The sequence below is a fragment of the Colobus angolensis genome, unplaced genomic scaffold (assembly GCF_000951035.1).
Source record: "Colobus angolensis palliatus isolate OR3802 unplaced genomic scaffold, Cang.pa_1.0 Scaffold450, whole genome shotgun sequence".
NCBI classification, from domain to species: domain Eukaryota; kingdom Metazoa; phylum Chordata; class Mammalia; order Primates; family Cercopithecidae; genus Colobus; species Colobus angolensis.
This window is the reverse complement of record NW_012117933.1, coordinates 1,754,539-1,773,406: the sequence shown is the minus strand read 5'-3', so window position 1 is coordinate 1,773,406 and position 18,868 is coordinate 1,754,539. Positions and strand designations below refer to the sequence as shown.

General features: G+C 38.0%; 1 protein-coding gene across 5 annotated transcripts in view; it reads right to left on the bottom strand.

The window, feature by feature from the left end:
- Positions 1 to 1,548: 1,548 nt before the first annotated feature.
- Positions 1,549 to 18,868, bottom strand: part of GLRA2 (glycine receptor, alpha 2) — a 236,029-nt gene continuing 218,709 nt past the window's right edge. For 3 of the 5 annotated variants that reach the window (XM_011957866.1, XM_011957865.1, XM_011957867.1), the window contains one exon: positions 2,726 to 3,107. In XM_011957866.1, the coding sequence (XP_011813256.1) occupies positions 2,829 to 3,107 (279 nt within the window). In that variant the 3' untranslated portion in view covers positions 2,726 to 2,828. Of the gene's footprint in view, positions 3,108 to 18,868 lie in introns of all 5 variants that reach the window. The other 2 variants (XM_011957864.1, XM_011957868.1) reach the window with 2 other exon arrangements.

The window sequence follows — 18,868 nt, the reverse complement described above, 5'->3', positions numbered from 1 at the left end:
CCAAAAAAGAGCCCATATAGCTAAGACAATCCTAAGCAAAAAGAACAAAGTGGGAGGCATCACACTACCTGACTTCAAACTATGCTACAAGGCTACAGTAACCATAACAGCTACTGGTACCAAAACAGAGATATAGACCAATGGAACAGAACACAGGCCTCAGAAATAACACTACACATCTACAACCAGCTGACCTTTGACAAACCTGACAAAAACAAGAAATGGGGAAAGGATTCCCCATTTAATAAATGGTGTTGGGAAAACTAGCTAGCCACATGTAGAAAGCTGAATCTGGATCCCTTCCTTACACCTTATACAAAAGTTAATTCAGGATGGATTAAAGACTTAAATGTTAGACCTAAAACCATAAAAACCTTGGAAGAAAACCTAGGCAATACCATTCAGGACATAGACATAGGCAAAGACTTCATGACTAAAACACCAACAGCAATGGCAACAAAAGCCAAAATTGACAAATGGGATCTAATTAAACTAAAGAGCTCCTGCACAGCAAAAGAAAATATCACCAGAGTTAACAGGCAACCTACAGAATGGGAGAAAATTTTTGCAATCTCTCCATCTGACAAAGGGCTAATATCCAGAATCTACAAAGAACTTAAACTAATTTACAAGAAAAAAATCAAACAACCTCATCAAAAAGTGGGCAAAGGATATGAACAGACACTTCTCAAAAGAAGACATTTATGCAGCCAACAAACATGAAAAAAGCTCCTCATCACTGGTCATTAGAGAAATGCAGATCAAAATCACAATGAGATACCATCTCATACCAGTTAGAATGGCAATCATTAAAAAGTCAGGAAACAACAGATGCTGGAGAGGATGTGGAGAAATGGGAACACTTTTACACTGTTGGTGGTAGTGTAAATTATTTCAACCATTGTGGAAGACAGTGTGGTGATTCCTCAAGGATCTAGAACCAGAAATACCATTTGACCCAGCAATCCCATTACTGGGTATATACCCAAAGGATTATAAATAATTCTGCTCTAAAGATACATGCACACATATGTTTATTGCAGCACTATTTACAATAGCCAAGACTTGGAACTAACCCAAATGCCCATCAATGATAGACCGGATAAAGAAAATGTGGCACATATACACCATGGAGTACTATGCAGCCATAAAAAAGGATACGTTCATGTCCTTTGCAGGGACATGGATGAAGCTGGAAACCATCATTCTCAGCAAACTAACACAGGAACAGAAAACCAAACACCGCATGTTCTCACTTACAAGTGGGAGTTGAACAATGAGAACACATGGACACAGGGCGGGGAACATTACACACCAGGACCTGTCAGGGGATCGGGGGCTAGGGGAGGGATAGCATTAGGAGAAATACCTAGTGTCGTTGATGTGTTGATGGGTGCGGAAAACCACCATGGCACGTGTATACCTATATAACAAACCACATTCTGCACATGTATCCCAGAACTTAAAGTATAATAATAAAAATTTTCAAATAAAAAAATAAATATCTACATTTTAATTCAAAAATGAAAATGAAAGCCTCTAGAGAAGTTTGTGGCACACTTAGCTTTATTGAAATTGAACAAATGCTTTTTAAAATAACCCCTTGTACAGCACATGTAAAATTTAATTATTTCCTTATATTTTTACAGGTTGTCTTTTATCTGAGTAAGCAAAAATACGTCTTTTTTTTTTTTTTCTTACTTAAAACATGTAGCCAGAATTCAAACCACGTAGCTCTGGTACCAAAAAGGCAACGGGTTATGAAAATCACAGTACAATTTTAAAATTCTTTAAGTTAGTTAAGGATATTTAAAACAATGTTCACTTATATTGACAGTAGAAATCATGGATCAGTTGACATTAGGACTAGTAGTTACACCTACAATGAGAGCAGAAATGGAAAGTTCAAGCTGACCTGAGCTACACTGTTCAGGACACACCATCTCCATAAATACTGTAGCTGAGTAGCTGCAATGGCTAGTCACAGTTGGGCAATTAAAGTCACATGTAAATATAGCCAAAGCAAAAATATATATATAGTGCACTAACTTGGATATAAAATAAAGTGGGCATTTATTAAGAGGGTACACTATCAAATTAATTACACAATGCACAATTTAACTTTCAAAATGTTATCTTGGAAAGAAAAATATTTAAAATGCACACCTATGTGGACAGTAAGTAGAAATTTTTCTGTCATTGGTGTTCATTTTGTCATTGTTATTTACTGGATAAGTAGAAATAATTTACGACCCACAAAAGGATTTCTCAAGTGAAACACTAATTACAGACATTGTAAAGAACATAGCTTAGGAGGATTGTTTTAAAAACGAGGCAGCATTTTCCTGAAAAAGTTTGGTCCTCGACTCACTATAGGCTAGTCACTATGGTCAGATGGTTAAGCATTTTTGAGGTGTGTGTTTGTGTGTGTGTGTGTGTGTGTGTGTGTAGCTAACTTTTCAGTACCAGAATTAGTCAAAGCCAAACCAAACCAAAAGGACCAAAAGGCAAACAGCCCTTGAGAACTTGACCCCGCATATCGTGTCTTATTGATGCACATATCATGTCTGACTGAAAGAACACTGCTAAAGACTATGGAAGGGAATTAACGTTCCCGTGATTCTGCAACCCCTCAATTTTGTACAGTTTTCTTCATCACCCATATAACTTGTCTTTTTTTCTTGTAGGTGCCAGGAAACCCAGCCCCATGACCCTCCCTCCCCCCTCCCTCAATCTTCTCCTCTGTCAAAGTGTTATAAAGACAATTTCACTGTGTATTTACAAGCACAACACTGAGGCAATAAGGTCCCAGGGTCTGTAGGGCACATCTATTTCTTGTGGACATCTTCATGCCTAATGATTTTGTATGTGATCCAGTAAAAGATGTTGAAAATGAGGAAGGCCAATGGGAAGGCAGCTCGAGATATCGTGTCAATCCTTTTTGCCCGGTCCACAAACTTCTTCTTGATGGCATCTGCATCTTTTGGGGGTTGTGGGAGCGGGTTGGCAGGTGTGGCCTTGACAGCTGTTCCATCTTTCACTTGGAGGCAGTGACCCATTCCATAACCACTAAAATTAAAACGACTTTCACGAGTAACATCTTCTTCCTGACAGAATAAAGACAGAGGAAGCACAGATTGGTTGTCAGTCAAATTAGATGGAAGATGCTTAAAATTCTTTAGAAGTAAAAGGATAAATCACAGTTAACTGGTGGTGTGGGAGGCTTTTGGAATAGGGAGTTCTCTTTCAAGTTCAACTCAATTATTCATGGAACAGATACAGTTCATTAACTTTTCAGACTGAGAAATTAAGGGTAAGAATAATGACTTTGTGGTCATTTTAATTAATTAATAAACAGAAACACCTACATTATATTCAGTACTGACTTTTCCAAAATCTAGTTTATTAACCCCTAGATGCGAATAGAGATTTTAAAGCAGTTCTCCAAATCCCAATGTTGCACTGTAAATCTATCAGGAGGACCATTCATTCATTCATTCATTCATTCATTCAGAAAACATTTACTGAGCCTGTGCTGTGTCCCTGGCCCTAAGGAACTTACAGTATCATTGTTCATTCACAGCGCAATTCCTCCATTAACATTAGGTTTAATGTTGATGTTACATCTAAGATGAGCCCCTTAAATATATACCTGTTCCCCCTCCAGTCCTCTAGTTCATCTCTTATATAGTAGAGATTAAATATTCATTAATAATTTAATTTTTCCAGTGTTGAATTTAACATTGATTATTCGGCTGGTGAACCATTTCTACCATATTTAAATATGTCATTTTAGCTGATATCAGTGATATTTGTATTGATTATTTCTACATAAATTAGATGAAAGCCTGAAAAATTGTATTTATTCCTCGGTATAAAGGACAAATAGCCTTAGAGACAAATGTATGGGATCTGGGTTTGTGTTTGGGTCAAAGGAGGGGGTCAAATGGTGGGGTTGAAAAGGTGGGATTGAAATGACTTAGCTGTAAACAGCCATCAATTGAATTATCTTCTTCTGTAACTAGATTACTGCCTTCCACAATAATATGCAACTCCTCTGAGTCACCAGAGGCACTGAACTCTTTATCTTGCCAGAAAATAATAATGGTTATGTTTCCCAAAAGACAAGGAAACTTGATATTAATTTTATTTCATTAATGCTTACTGCATGTCAGTAGTGTCTTCAGCCACATATAAAAGGTATACTAAATGAAGGACTTATAATGTGAATGACAGCCTAAGTATAACTCAGATGGTACAACAAGGATAATTTGTACCTTGTGTACTTAAATGAGTTTTGGAAGTTCAACAGCAGATCCCTGGAGAGATAAGGAAGGTGAGAAGAGCTATTTCAGTTAATTACACTTCATTATGTGCAAAATGGGGAGTGAAAGAGCATGTAACAGTTTAAAGAGTGGTGCAAGGACTTCAGAATAGGTAGAATAGATTATAGGATACATGCTCAGATGGGCAGCTGCAGAACCTGGAAGGCAGAACAGATTTGCTTCTATGTGGCTCATTTAGCTAGATTAGTGTAGTACCCAGATGCCACCTCCCTTTGTGGGAGATACATGCAGACTGAAAATGAAGAAGAGAGTTCAACAGAGTCCTTGAGGCTTTTGATTTATCAACATTGTCCATTGTGATACAGTATCTCTGGTGAAGCCAGCCCTAAACATGGCTGAACATTCCATTGTAACCTGGCAATGACTTGGAATTTGAGCTGGAGAGATAGCAGTTGTGAATAATTGCCAAATATTCCATGTCATCCTTCACCATGTGAATTTGATCTCTTGGATGAAAAACAGAAACCTCATTTGCTTGATACATTACTAGAATTTATTAATGAATGCACCTAGTGCTTCCAATAAAAAACGTTAATGATAACCTTTATCATTATTATTTTTTGAGACAGAGTCTCACTCTGTTGCTCAGGCTGGGGTGAACTGGCATGATCATGGCTCACTGCAGTCTCGACATCCTGGGTTCAAGTGATCCTCCCCGCTCAGACCCCTGAGTAGCTGGGACTACAAGTGTAAGCCACCATGCCCAGCTAATATTTTGTTTAACTTCTTGTAGAGATGGGGTCCCACTATGTTGCTAAGGCTGGTCTCAAACTCCTGGGCTCATGTGATTTTCCTGCCTTGGCCTAGTTGTAACCTTTAATCAGACCATTGTATCACAAAAATCCGTCCAAAGCTCTTTAAAAAGTAACTGTAAAACTACTACTTTATAAAGCCATCTTTCCACGCTTTTATTTATATGGGATTGTCCTACGCAAGTTGGCTAAAGGCACTCTGTCTCATTTCTTAACAAAAATATAATAAAGGATTTTTAATTCAACCATTAATTGTTGAGTGTTGCCTCTGTGACAGGCATTGTACTAGGTGCTGGGAGACAATTGATGAAGTTGGACAAGGGCTCTATCTGCATGGAGCTTTCAGAATCTGGCAGAAGGGGCCAAACTAAAGGTATTATTATATAAGGAAGTCAGCAAACAAAATCCAGCCTAACATCGGAGTACTTCCATGTGCTCAGCTATATAAACTCGATAATGAAGACTTAAGTGGGACTCAGATTCAAATATTAAATCTGTTTTCTTTGCCTTAAAATATGAATGATATATTTTATGGATGCAAAAGTTTTAAATAAGTGAAGCCTTTCAAAATGTGGAATAACCAGATTAATTATTACGGTGTCATCAGTGTCCTCATAACTATCTGAAGATGTACTTAGTGCTTAGCAAGAAAAGGAAGCACATACAAGTCATTAGGAGGAGGGGACTTGTTATAGGCAGTCTTGGACTTCCCAGCTACTACTAATTGGTAATTAGATCTCAACCAGTGTGAAGGAGAAATGATGCCAGTTGGTTTAGTAAAGAGAGATCTGCTCTGGGAATTTGGATATTTCTGTTCTGTGCCTGCTCCAAGGCTTATAAGCTGTGTTGACCTTAGGCAAGCTACTTATTCTTTCAAAGCCTCAGGGACCTCATGCCAAAAATGTCAAGGCTGAGCTGGGATCTGTGGGTTTCAGTTTTGGCTGCTGGGGAACTTTTACAAATACGTGTATGCCTACCTCCCCTCCCAGCCCCTTCTAAACCAGTCTCTGGGGATGAGAACTTAGGATCTATTTTTTTAAAGATCCAGTGACTCTAATGTAAAATGTTGGAAACCACTGGTCTAGATGAATTCTGATGTCCATCTCTAAAATGTACAACCTATTCTGTATTTCTAAGTCTAAAATTACTATTCAAATAGAAACAACCCCTCAAAATACCTTTCTCCTTATCTGCTCAAATTTACTGTGCTGTTTTTTCCTTTGCATATCTGCAGAATCTTGCAAATTACAGTTCTCACCTCTATAAACCTTTAGAAACTCATGATGAAGCATATAGTTCACTGCCTCAGTAAGATAATGTTCTTTTAAATTCTGAAGCCCCTAAAGAAATAGAAAGGGTATGTAGGTAGTAAACTGTTTTTAGCACACCAAACAAAAGGAAACTTAAATATACATGTCCACATGTCTTTTGAGACTGACTCATTCATTTAATTTCTGTAGTCTTTCATCACATACTGTGAATGGACAGCTGAAAAGATTAACTCATTCAACTAACTAACAGAGCTAGAATAGAAGGATGCCAGGTTAGAATCTCATTATATTGTACATCGTCATGAAAACTGTGGGGGCTTAATAAACGTTTGCTGAATAATGAACAAAAGGGAATTTTAAGAGAGTTTTCCCTATGCTTGAAAATACTTTCCTCATTTATTCAACACTATTTCAAATTATGCTTCTGAGCATAGTTATAGCTAATTTAATCAATTCTTTAAAATTCTCTGCCACAAAAATAAAACTGTTGTGGGTAAAAATTATCCATTTAAGTTTTTATATGTAGGAGGTATGAATGCTAGTTTAAGGGTCTTCTTATTTACCATTATGATGCATTCAATGCCTTTTAAATATAGAACTTTACGGTATTCACATCAAAGGAGATGGTTTTGATTCTGAAAACATAACTGCAACCAATTTGAATTGTTTTGTGTTATAATAAATTGCCTTCTAGCAGGTTCAGAAAAAAATGTTACGGTAATATGACAAGATTCCTACATGAAATCAGCTTGAGTCATGGATAAACTGAAACTAAAATAAAGAACAATCTGTAGCCACAACTGAGTTGAGCATATTTACAGGTAGAGTCAGTTAGGTCCTTCCAGTAAGGAAAGATTTAATTTTAGGCACATATTCTCCATTTCTTCTGATTATCCAGGAACTCAATTAGTTAATTATCCATCATCTTCCATCTTTAGTAACTGAGCAATAAACACTTCTAGCTGACCCTCTTTTGTTATTCACTGATTAAATTCTCACAGAAAATGAATCATCCAGTCAAGGTTTCAATATATGCAATTTTTATATCCCACTTTGATAAGATCTCCTTAATCCTGTCTGCTGTATAAAGCACTGCCATGGCACTATGCAATTTGCTTGAAATTTATTATCTAATTTTATTTATTTTATGCATCAGCTTTACTTATTGTAAAATTTGCTCATTCCTGTGTTTAGAATAATTCTTGTCTAGATGTGAAATTGGACCTAAAGCTCACCAGAATTGCATTGTAGTGAATTGTTTGTCATAAGCAAATGATTTCAATATAATTAAAGAACATGGCACTTACAAATGAAAAGATTTTAACAGAGTCTATATTTGTAATTTTTCTTTTAGTCATGAGATAGGAGGAAGTAAAAGGACTCCTAAAAATTGGGATGGGGACGATCTTTCCATCGCATTTCTCACCCAGATTTTTTGATTGGACTGGTCTTCCTTTCTGTTGAAACAGGAAATTTCTTAGTTGGAACTGAAGGTTGTAGTGAGTCTTACTCAATGCAAGGACATAATGGACTCTCCAGTCTGTCTTAGGAAAACGTATGTGTCCGAACACAGTGGGTTTTCTTCTTCTTCTTCTTTTTTTTCTTTTTTTACTATACTTTATGTTCTAGGGTACGTGTGCACAACGTGCAGGTTTGTTACATATGTATACATGTGCCATGTTGGTGTGCTGCATCCATTAACTTGTCATTTACATTAGGTATACCTCCTAATGCTATCCCTCCCTTCCCCTACCCCCCAACAGGCCCCGGTGTGTGATGTTCCCCTTCCTGTGTCCAAGTGATCTCATTGTTCAATTCCCACCTATGAGTGAGAACATGTGGTGTTTGGTTTTCTGTTCTTGTGATAGTTTGCTGAGAATGATGGTTTCCAGCTGCATCCATGTCCCTACAAAGGACAAGAACTCATCCTTTTTTATGGCTGCATAGTATTCCATGGTGTATATGTGCCACATTTTCTTAATTTCTTAATCCAGTCTATCTTTGATGGACATTTGGGTTGGTTCCAAGTCTTTGTTATTGTGAATAGTGGTGCAATAAACATACGTGTGCATGTGTCTTCATAGCAGCATGACTTATAATCCTTTGGGTATATACCCAGTAATGGGATGGCTGGGTCAAATGGTATTTCTAGTTCTAGATCCTTGAGGAATCGCCACACTGTCTTCCACAATGGTTGAACTAGTTTACAGTCCCACCAACAGTGGAAGTGTTCCTATTTCTCCACATCCTCTCCAGCACCTGTTGTTTCCTGACTTTTTAATGATCGCCATTCTAACTGGTATGAGATGGTATTTCATTGTGGTTTTGATTTGCATTTCTCTGATGGCTAGTGATGACAAGCATTTTTTTCATGTGTCTGCTGCCTGCATAAATGTCTTCTTTTGAGAAGTGTCTGTTCATATCCTTTGCCCACTTTTTGATGGGGTTGTTTATTTCTTGTAAATTTGTTTGAGTTCTTTGTAGGTTCTGGCTATTAGCCCTTTGTCAGATAAGTAGATTGCAAAAATTTTCTCCCATTCTGTAGGTTGCCTGTTCACTCTGATGGTAGTTTCTTTTGCTGTGCAGAAGCTCTTTAGTTTAATTACATCCCATTTGTTGGGGGAAAAAAACTACTTTAAAGTTCATATGGAACCAAAAAAGAGCCCACATTGCCAAGACAATCCTAAGTCAAAAGAACAAGGTGGAGGCATCATGCTACCTGACTTCAAACTATACTACAAGGCCACAGTAACCAAAACAGCATGGTACTGGTACCAAAACAGAGATATAGACCAATGGCACAGTAGGTTTTCCTGAAAAAGTCTCCCAAGCAAATGATGGTTGAATGATGCTTAATCACAGACCTGGTAATTTCTGTCACCTGGATATAAGAGGCATGGCCTTGGGAAATTTTCTTCAACTCTTAGGGCTTCAATTTCTTCCTTTGTATCGTGGGTACTTTGGGAATAGACATGAATAATAAATGGATAGCATTTATTAAGAGTCTGTACCATTCACTTAAAACCATGGTCAGTCCTATTACTGAATTGACCCTTCAAGTCACATATTTCCTGGGGAAACCGAGGCCAAGAAAAGTTATGTGGCTTCCTATAGTCATAGTGCTAATAAATGTTGAAGCTGAGATTCAAATCAAGGTCTGTCTGATTCTAAAACTGATTCCAAAGTCTCTGGTGTTTGATTTGTGTATGTTTTTGCCCCTATCAAATCCCAAATGACTTCCATTCAAGATTATGGATGAAGAATCTGACTGAGCTTTGCAGAACAACAAAGTTGAAATAAACTAAACCAAATATATCCCCTTGTTGCTTAATGATGTGTGCTGAAATGAGTTAAAACTATCAAAGTGTCATTTTGGGCAGATTGTGAAAGGTAATTTTTCCAAAAGAAAAACATGTCAATGTATTATCTCTTTTTCAGTGCAGCATATTTTTATCATTGATTTTTAAAGACGGAACTGCCAGGATTTATTTCTTGAGCAACTGCCATTCTTTGTTTTTTTGAGATAGAGTTTTTCTTTTGTCACCCAGGTTGGAGTGCAGTGGTACGATCTCGTTTCATTGCAACCTCTGCCTCCTGGGTTCAAGTGATTCTCCTGCTTCAGCCTCCCGAGTAGCTGGGATTACAGGCGCCCACCACCACGCCCAGCTAATTTTTGTATTTTTGGTAGAGACAGGGTTTCACCATTTTGGCCAGGCTGGTCTCAAACTCCTGACTTCCGGTGATGCACCCGTTTCAGTCTCCCAAAGTGCTAGGATTACAGGCGTGAGCCACCATGCCTGGCTTATTTCTCATATTTTTAACAAATATTTATTGAGTACCTATTGTGTGCCAGGTATGTGGTAGAGTTACAGCAATGAACAAGAATACAAAAGTCTCAGATTTTTTTGGAATTTACATTCTAGAGGGGGAAACAGTCACAAGTAAACAAATTATACACATATTTATACATATACATATCTATATACATATACAAATGCATATACACACAAGACACACACCCAGATAATAATGGGTGCTTTGGAAAAAAAAAAGTTAAGGTAAGAGACTTAAGACAGGCGAGTGGTATAGAAGGGAGTGTTTTAGATTGAGTGGTTGGAAAAGGCTTGCAGAGATGCCAGGCACTGCTATGTGCTAGGGATCCAGTGGAGAGCGAAATAGATTTGATTCTTGCCTTCAAGGAGTTTGCAACCTTGAGATGAAGGGAAACAATAAAGTAATCACATGAATACATAATTACTAACTATGATAAGGGCTCTGAAGGAAAATTATAAGATGCTATGAGAGCTTACTAAATGAGGTCCTGGTCTAATGTGACAGATAAGAGAAGCTTATCCCCCAGGAAGTGATACTTCATTAGAGATTTGAAAAATGAGAGGCATTAAAGAGATGAAGGCAGGGTTTGGCAATGTCTGAGATAGGAGGGTTTGCCGCAATTGAGGGCTGGAATACAGGGGGAATGTGGGGTGAGACAATGTTTCAGAAATGAACCAGGGGCTACATCATATAGGGCCTTGTAAACCAGTGTCTGATGGAGCTTTATTTTGAGAACCAAGGGGAGCCATTGCTGGCTTTTAATAGGAATTGCATGACATTACCAGATTAGCATATTGAAATAAATCACTTTGGTTACCATGTGGATGACTGCCTAGAGGAAGGCAAAAGTGAATCCAGGAAATTAGAAAGCTATAGCAATGGTCCAGATGAGAGATGATAATGATTTGGACTTAATGGGTGGTGGTGTAGGTGGAGAGCGATGTGCCAACAGGAGACATAGAGGGGCAATCAACAGGTCTTAGAGATGGATTGGAAATTGTCAAGGTTAACCTCCAGCTTAAAGCACTAGATAGATATTAATGCCATTCAATGAGAAAGAAGACACCAAAAGAGGATCACATTAAGTTTGGGGAAAACAATATGATTGAGGTGCACTTGAGACATTCATATAGGTACATGGGGTAAGTGATTGCAATGGACAGTCTCTAACTCAGAGATCTCAGCTGGAGGCATATACTTGGTTATATTTTAATGCATGACTGGTAGTCTTTTCAACCCCAAACTGTTTGCAAGACAAAAAAATACTGAAGGTGACTTACGCTAAAATCAGCCATTAGCCAATACAGTTAAAATTATTCTTTTAAATACTTTTCAAGTTTTACCCAGATAAGGCAATACTTGTAAATAATTTTGGATTCAGAATAAATCTTTGCTCTGATGCTGAGGATAAAATGAAATTATAAGTATCATTCTGCATGTCAGCTAAGTATTCCAAAGAAAGCTTTATGGAGTACCCATGGTTTGGGTCATCTGGTGGGATCCCCTGCACTCATCCTGCACGGCCCTCTCAAACTGGTCTGTGGATAGCATAGTGGCATGTTGGCAAGGCAAAGAGAAGAGAAGCAGTTCCCACTTCTTTCTCCTCTGCATGTTTCCATATGTCATATAGTAGTCACAGACTATATTATATTGTGTTTGCCAAAGATAGCCACAACAATATCTCCCATCCCATATGCTTTTTCTTAACAATATTATCATTGACACTCGTTCCATTGAGACATGGGGTCTATTTCCCCTCCACTTGAATCTCAGTGGGCTTGTGACTTGCTCCTAATCAACAGAATTTGGCGGAAGTGACACTAAGTAACTTCTAAGTCTAGGTCATAAAAAGTGATGAAGCTCCAATCCTGGTGTGCTTGGAACCATGAGCCACCATGTCTGACTGCCCTGAGACCACCATGCTGTGAAGAACTCAAAGTAGCCCATGTGGAGAAATCACATGGAAAAGCCCTGTAAGTACATGAAGAGAGAATGATGCCTGGCCAACTGCCAGCTATTCCAGCCCCAGCTACTGTCTGACTGCACCAAAAGGAGAGACCCCGAACCACAACTGCCTAACTGAGATCTTCCCAAATTGTTGACACACAGAAAGTGTGGGAGATAATGAACTGCTTGTTATTGTTTTAAGCCACTAAGATGTTGGATGATTTATTATGCAGTAATAGGTAGCTACACAGATAATTGATGCTGTATCAAAAAGTGAAATGTTGTGGCTTTATCTTTGGGACCAGGCAGCAGACCGAAGCTGGAAGGACCTCAAGGAGGTTGTTGGAAGGCTGGGAGGAAAGAAAGGCAATTGCTGTTGAAAGATGGAGGATGGGGAAAAGTTTACCAACATTGTTTCCTGTGGTAACATGGAAAATAGAAAATATACTTAATAAAACCTCATCATCTACCTAAGGAGATTTCCAGATAGAGCACTAAGGTTACTGCTTGGCTTTTAGCTGCTGATACCAAACTGAGAGAGGACAAAGCACTGAAGAACAGGCTATTAAGTATCCAAGTAGAAGTTGGAGGAAATGTAAAGGATCCAGAATAAGTCTTTTCTGCCTTCAAAGGGTCCTCAAATCAGAACAGGCCTGAGGGGAAAAACCATATACAGGGTGGGACTGTAAGATTCTTTGTTAAAACCTGAGAAATATCTAAAGCAGCACCTTATAAGCTCTTTCAGACAGACAATAGGTCTTATAAGGATCATAAGAACATGCCTTATAGATTCTCTCCTCTAAACAATAAGCTTCTGTGAGTATTAAGGGTGCTGGGCCACACAGCATACTCACAGGGAGCCTAAGATAACAAGGGCTTATAATTGACAAATAAAAATTGTATATATTTATGGAGTATAATGTAGTGTTTTGTTGTGGAATGATTAACTCAAGGTAATTAACATATCCATTACTTCACATACTAATCATTTTTTTGTGGTGAGAACATTTAAAATCTATTAGCAATTTTGAAATGTACATTATTATTAACTGTAGTCAGCGTGCTATGCAATACATCTCTAAAACGTAATCCTCCTCACTAAAACGGGGTTTATCTTGAAAATATTTGTGAGTATAGCTCTTGTCTAATGAAGTGGATTATAAATTTATACATAAGCCCCAACAGTATTTTTTTTTTTTTTTTGAGACAGGGTCACACTCTGTCACCAAGGCTGGAAGTGCAGTGCCATGATCATGGCTCACTGCAGCCTTGACTACCCAGACTCAAGTGATCCTCCTGCCTCAGCCTCCCAAGGTGGACGGGTCATGCGCCACCACGTCTGGCTAATTTTTTTGTAGAGATGGGGGTCTCACTGTATTGCCCAGGCTGTTCTCAAACTCCTGGACTTAAGCAATCCTCCCATCTTGGTCTCCCAAAATGCTGGAATTACAGGCATGAGCCACCATGCCCAGCCCTGCCCGCAACAGTTTTTAAGGAATTGTATGTTTGGACTGAAAACAACAAATATAATATAAAATGAAAGGAGGTCTTTAGACTCCTAATCTTTTAAAGACAATAAATAGACTAAAAAGGTTACTCAGTTGCAAACAAGTGCCTCTTCTTATAGAAAAAGAAAGATGTTTCAAATAGCAGAATAAGAGTCCAGAGAGCAGACCCAAAGACTGGAGAGGACAACCAAGGAATATATCCCCCAAACAAGGATCTTCCAACATGGACCTTTCTAGGTCTCAGAATTCCTATTAACCAGTGACTGCTATGTGCCTCTTGTTCCCCCTATTTTTGAATGGAAGAGTCTATAACAGTTATCCTCTGTATATCTCCATATTGTCTGTTGAGTAAGTGGAGCAGATACCTTGTCTCTTTAGTTCCCAGGTTTTCATATTTAACTGTATCCAAAATGCTTAACCTGAGATGCTTCATTTGACTTACATGATGAGATCCTGAGTTTTGAGCTATATTTACATTTTTAAATATATTTTAATGGACACATAATTGTACATATTTATGAGGTACAGTGTGGTATTTTGATACATGTGTACAATGTGTAATGATCAAATCAAGTTAATTAGTATATAAATCACCTCAAAACTTAATTACTTTGTTGTGTTGATAACATTCAAAATCCTCTCTTCTAGCTCTTTGAAAAAAATACAATAAATTATTGTTTACTGTAGTGTTATAGAATACTAAAACTTGTTCTTCTTATGTAGCTGTACTTTTGTATCTGTTAATCAAACTCTCCCTATTCCTCACTCCTTTCTACCCTTCTCTTCCTCTAGTAACCACTATTCTGCCCTCTACCTCTACGAGATCTACTTTTTTAGCTCCCAAAAATGAGTGAGAAATTTTAGTATTTCTCTTTTTCTGCCTGACTTATTTCCCTTAACATAATGTCCTCCAGACTCATCCATGTTGCTATGAATGACAGGATTTGATTTTTTAAGACTGAATAGTACTCCATTATGTATGAATACTACATTTTCTTTATCCATTTATCTGTTGATGGATATGTATGTTGATTTTATGTCTTGTCTTTTGTAAATAGTGCTGCAGTAAATATGGGAGTGCCGCTATCTCTTTAACATACTGTTTTCCTTTCCGTTGGATATAGACCCAGTATTGGGATTGCTGGATTATATGGTAGTTCTATTTTTAGCTTTTTGAGCTATACTGTTTTCCATAATGGCTGTATTAATATACATTGCCACCAACAGTATATAAGAGTTCCCTTTCTTCTGCACTTTTGCTAGCATTTGTTATTTTTTGTCTTTTTGATAATAGCCATTCTAACTGGGGTGAGATATCTCATTGTGATTTTGATTTGCTTTTCTCTGATGACTAGTGATGTTGAGCATTCTTTCATATACCTATTGGTCATTTGTATGTCTTCTTTTGAGAAATGTCTATTCAGATACTTTTTCCATTTTTAAATTGGATTATTTGGATTTTTTGCTGTTTAGTTGTTTGAGCCCCTTGTATATTTTGATACTGATCCCTTATTGGATGAAGAGTTTGAAAGTATCTTCTCCTGTTCTTCAGGAGAGCTACATTTTAGTTCAATACCTGTAATCAATGTTTCATCCATTGAAGTCTTTTATAGGTAATTATTCCCCCTTACCCAGAAAAGAAAATAAAACACCAATAACAAAAAACAAACAGCTTTCTGTTTTACTATTCCTGTAGGTGTGCATTTAACATTGGTGGTCTTGGAAAAGGGAATGAACATGTTTTGCATGTGGGAGGGATGTGAATTGTGAGGGAAGAGGGTGGACTGTGGCAAAATGTATTTGTCAAAGATGGCCACAACAATATATCCCATTCACATGGTTTCTTCATTGTGACTTTGAAGCTCCTCCTACTGAGAGTTAGGGGTCTATGTCCCCTCCCTTTGAATCTGGACAGGCTTGTGTTTGTTTGTAAGTATTAGAATGAAGTGAAGACGACACTGTATGACTTCCAATGTTAGTTCATAAAAGGCAATGCAGCTCTGCCCTGTTCACTGGTACACTTGGGCCTGGAGTCTTGGGACACCATATGAAAAATCCAACTACCCTGAGGCTGCCATGCTGTGAGGAAGTCAAGCCACATGGAAAGGCTATGTGTAGGCACTCTAATGAGCAGTCTTAGTCTTAGAGTTTTCCTAGCCTAGGCACCAGACGTGTGAACAAACAAGTCTACATACTAACTCCTAGCTGTCAAGTAACCATGTGTCTTTAAATCATCTGAGCTAATATGTCAGACATCATGTAGTAGAGACAAGTCATCCCTACTCTGCCTTTTACAAATTCCTGAGCATAGTAAGATGGTTGTTTTGTGCCAATAAGTTTGAGGTGGTTTAGTCAGCACAGTGTAACTGGAATAGGCTACTTGAGTCATCATTGTGCCAAATATTACACTTTCAATAGCTAGTTATCTAAACCTAGAATTCCTGGCATAAAGTAAGATAAATATTACAAATATATGGGATTAGATGTGTTCCTGATTGACCACTCGTTGGCTTTTCAAATTTAAAAGTAGGACTAAAAATGCCAATCTAAGTACAGTGTTGGTGAAAACTGCTCTGTAAGCCATGCTAGGTAAACTGGCTAGTGGCTCTCTGTGCAGTGAGCTGCCTGTATCTTCTCTTAGTCACCTGAGATATGGCATCACTGCCTAAGGCTCCGATATCCACCCTACTGTAGGAATCATATCCCTGAAGAACCAGCAGCACCATAATGTAATGTCGTATTGATAGAGAGTGTAACTTCTGCTTGAAAAATAAACACCTTGACTTCATCTCAGTAATGATACATCAGCAGGAAACCAATGTCATACCTGATGACTTTCTCAGGGGTACCATTTCAGAGAATCACATATACTCATCACCCTATCTCTTTCTGTTATAAAACCAAACACAAGTATGCTTCCTTTCAAAATAAGTATCTGAACCCTATAAAAGCAATAAATCAGTGGATGATTTCTTTGAAATTGGATTCATAACTGAGTAGTCTAATGCATGCTCAAAAGATTCTTGATAAATCCTTGTTTATTGACTGATGAATTTTTTTTTTTTACTTCACAGAAGGATCTTCCAGTTGCTAGTAAATCCAAGCTCACCTAATTCATGATGTACTCCATATAAAGTGATTAATACTTAACCTTTTCTATAATATATGCATTCCACAGAGTTGAATGTACTCATAACTATATACAACTCTATGACATAAACTTAGAAAGATGATCTCTACAAATAAATATTAGAGCAGGCTTATACATAGGTAAGGATTGTGAATGAATACAATCAAAACCTGACCTGGTTAGAAAAGTGAGCCTGTGTCCTATAAAGTAGTTTAATTATTTCAATTTAAAATGATCAGTGAGAGGTAAAACTGTGTGTAGGAGTATATGTAAGAATTAAGCCCAGGTAAAGGACTTGATAGCTACTTTTTTTTTTTTTTTTTAAACTTTCTTAAGTGAAGAAATTGGCAGAAGGATAAAAGAAGAGTGAAATGGCAGAAGTATCTCTTGGATGTGACTGACCCTGCTTCTCTCACCTTGATGCACTGAAAGCTTTTCTCTGTACCCAAGTCCTCCACTTGGAGGGTGCCCACAGTTACACTGACCTCATCTGTCAATCCATTCAATTTATTGACCATCAGCAGTAATGTTGAATAAAGAAGCTCCTATTATAGGGCAGGCACTGGACTTGGCTCTGGAAGCACATAATTAACATCTACTTCTAAACTTTGGACACCTCAGGTTTGTTGTTGCTTTTTTTGAAGGGGGCATAAATAACGAAAGAGAGTATAATAGGAGGCATATTTTTGAGATACGTACAAAGGTTTATTGGGGTTCAGTTTAGCCTGAAGTCTCCAGAGTTGGTGAAGGTATTGACGGTAACACTGCTGAGACATACAAGGTGATGTGCAAATCATCCATGATTCTCCTATTCTGAAAAAGACTTTTTAGTTACCTGTTGGTTTTAGGTATTAATTTCCATTTTTCTTTTTATTATTTAACATTGCTTCCCATTCATATTAAAGGATGGGTGCCCAAGGACTCTGGGTTTTGATAGCTGATTTCCACTATTATCTTTGCTCACCAGAGGGTGAGCTCCTGGGAAGCATGTCAAAATTAACTCTATAGCCCTATTCTCTAGTACATTGCCTGATTCCTAATCATTACTCAAGAATTGTGTTTGGAGTGATCCTCTTAATTCTAAGTAAGGACACAGAAAAGTCGTGCTCCCTGGGGGAAGGGAGAGGACAGCAGTTGTCTCCTGGCAGATAACTCTCTCTTTACCAATTGTAGTCCTTTCTTGCAGCCTCTGGCTCAATCTTTTCCCTCAAAGAACTTCCATCCTGTTCTACTCACTTTAAATAGCCTGGATATTTGCAGAGGAACAGAGGAAATCACTGGGCTAGAATCTGAAAGGCTTTGGTTGAATTCACATCTTTACTATAACCTAGATGCGTGAGTTGGGACGGTCCCTCAATTTTTTTTTTTTTCTCTTCAAATTCCTCATCTTTAAAATGAAGAGATAGGACATTTGGCCATTTTCTGAATTTGTGGATATGGGACTATAATGCTGGCTAGTATGTTGCCTTGAGACTAATCTCTAGCTGGTTGATATATTTAAGACTTTTCTTCCCAACCAGGGAGTAGACACGTGCAAATAAGGGTTTTATTGTCTTCTTTCTACCCCTGCCCTGAGACCTTCTGACAGGGTCAGCTTTGTGAGTGTGCACACTATACAGTCACACAGTGCCCAGTGCTTAGAAGGGTCCTGTGCTTGGCTTAATGCTCTGCTATAGCCGTTTTGACATTCATAATAATTTTTAAACAAGAGACCTACATTTTAATTTTGCACTGTGCTGCATAGATTATGGAGCTATCCCTGCTTTCTACTTTAGTGGAATAGATGCCATTGGGCCATTGCTTCCATTTCAAGACTTAATACTTTTCAACAGTTTCTCATCTCCTTAATGACCACTCCCAAGCTCCTTTGTGTGACATTCAAGGACCCCCATGTCCTGCCTTACACCTACTTCTCTCATAGCATTACATGACCTTTGACTATAAACTGCTTCCCTTTATGTAGAATAATCCTCACCTCTTTTTACCTGGTAAACTCCTTCATGTCTTTTAAGATTCTACTCTGCCATTATTCCATTCAGAATGCTTTTTCTTGACCCCTGAGACTGAGCCATGGGTTCTT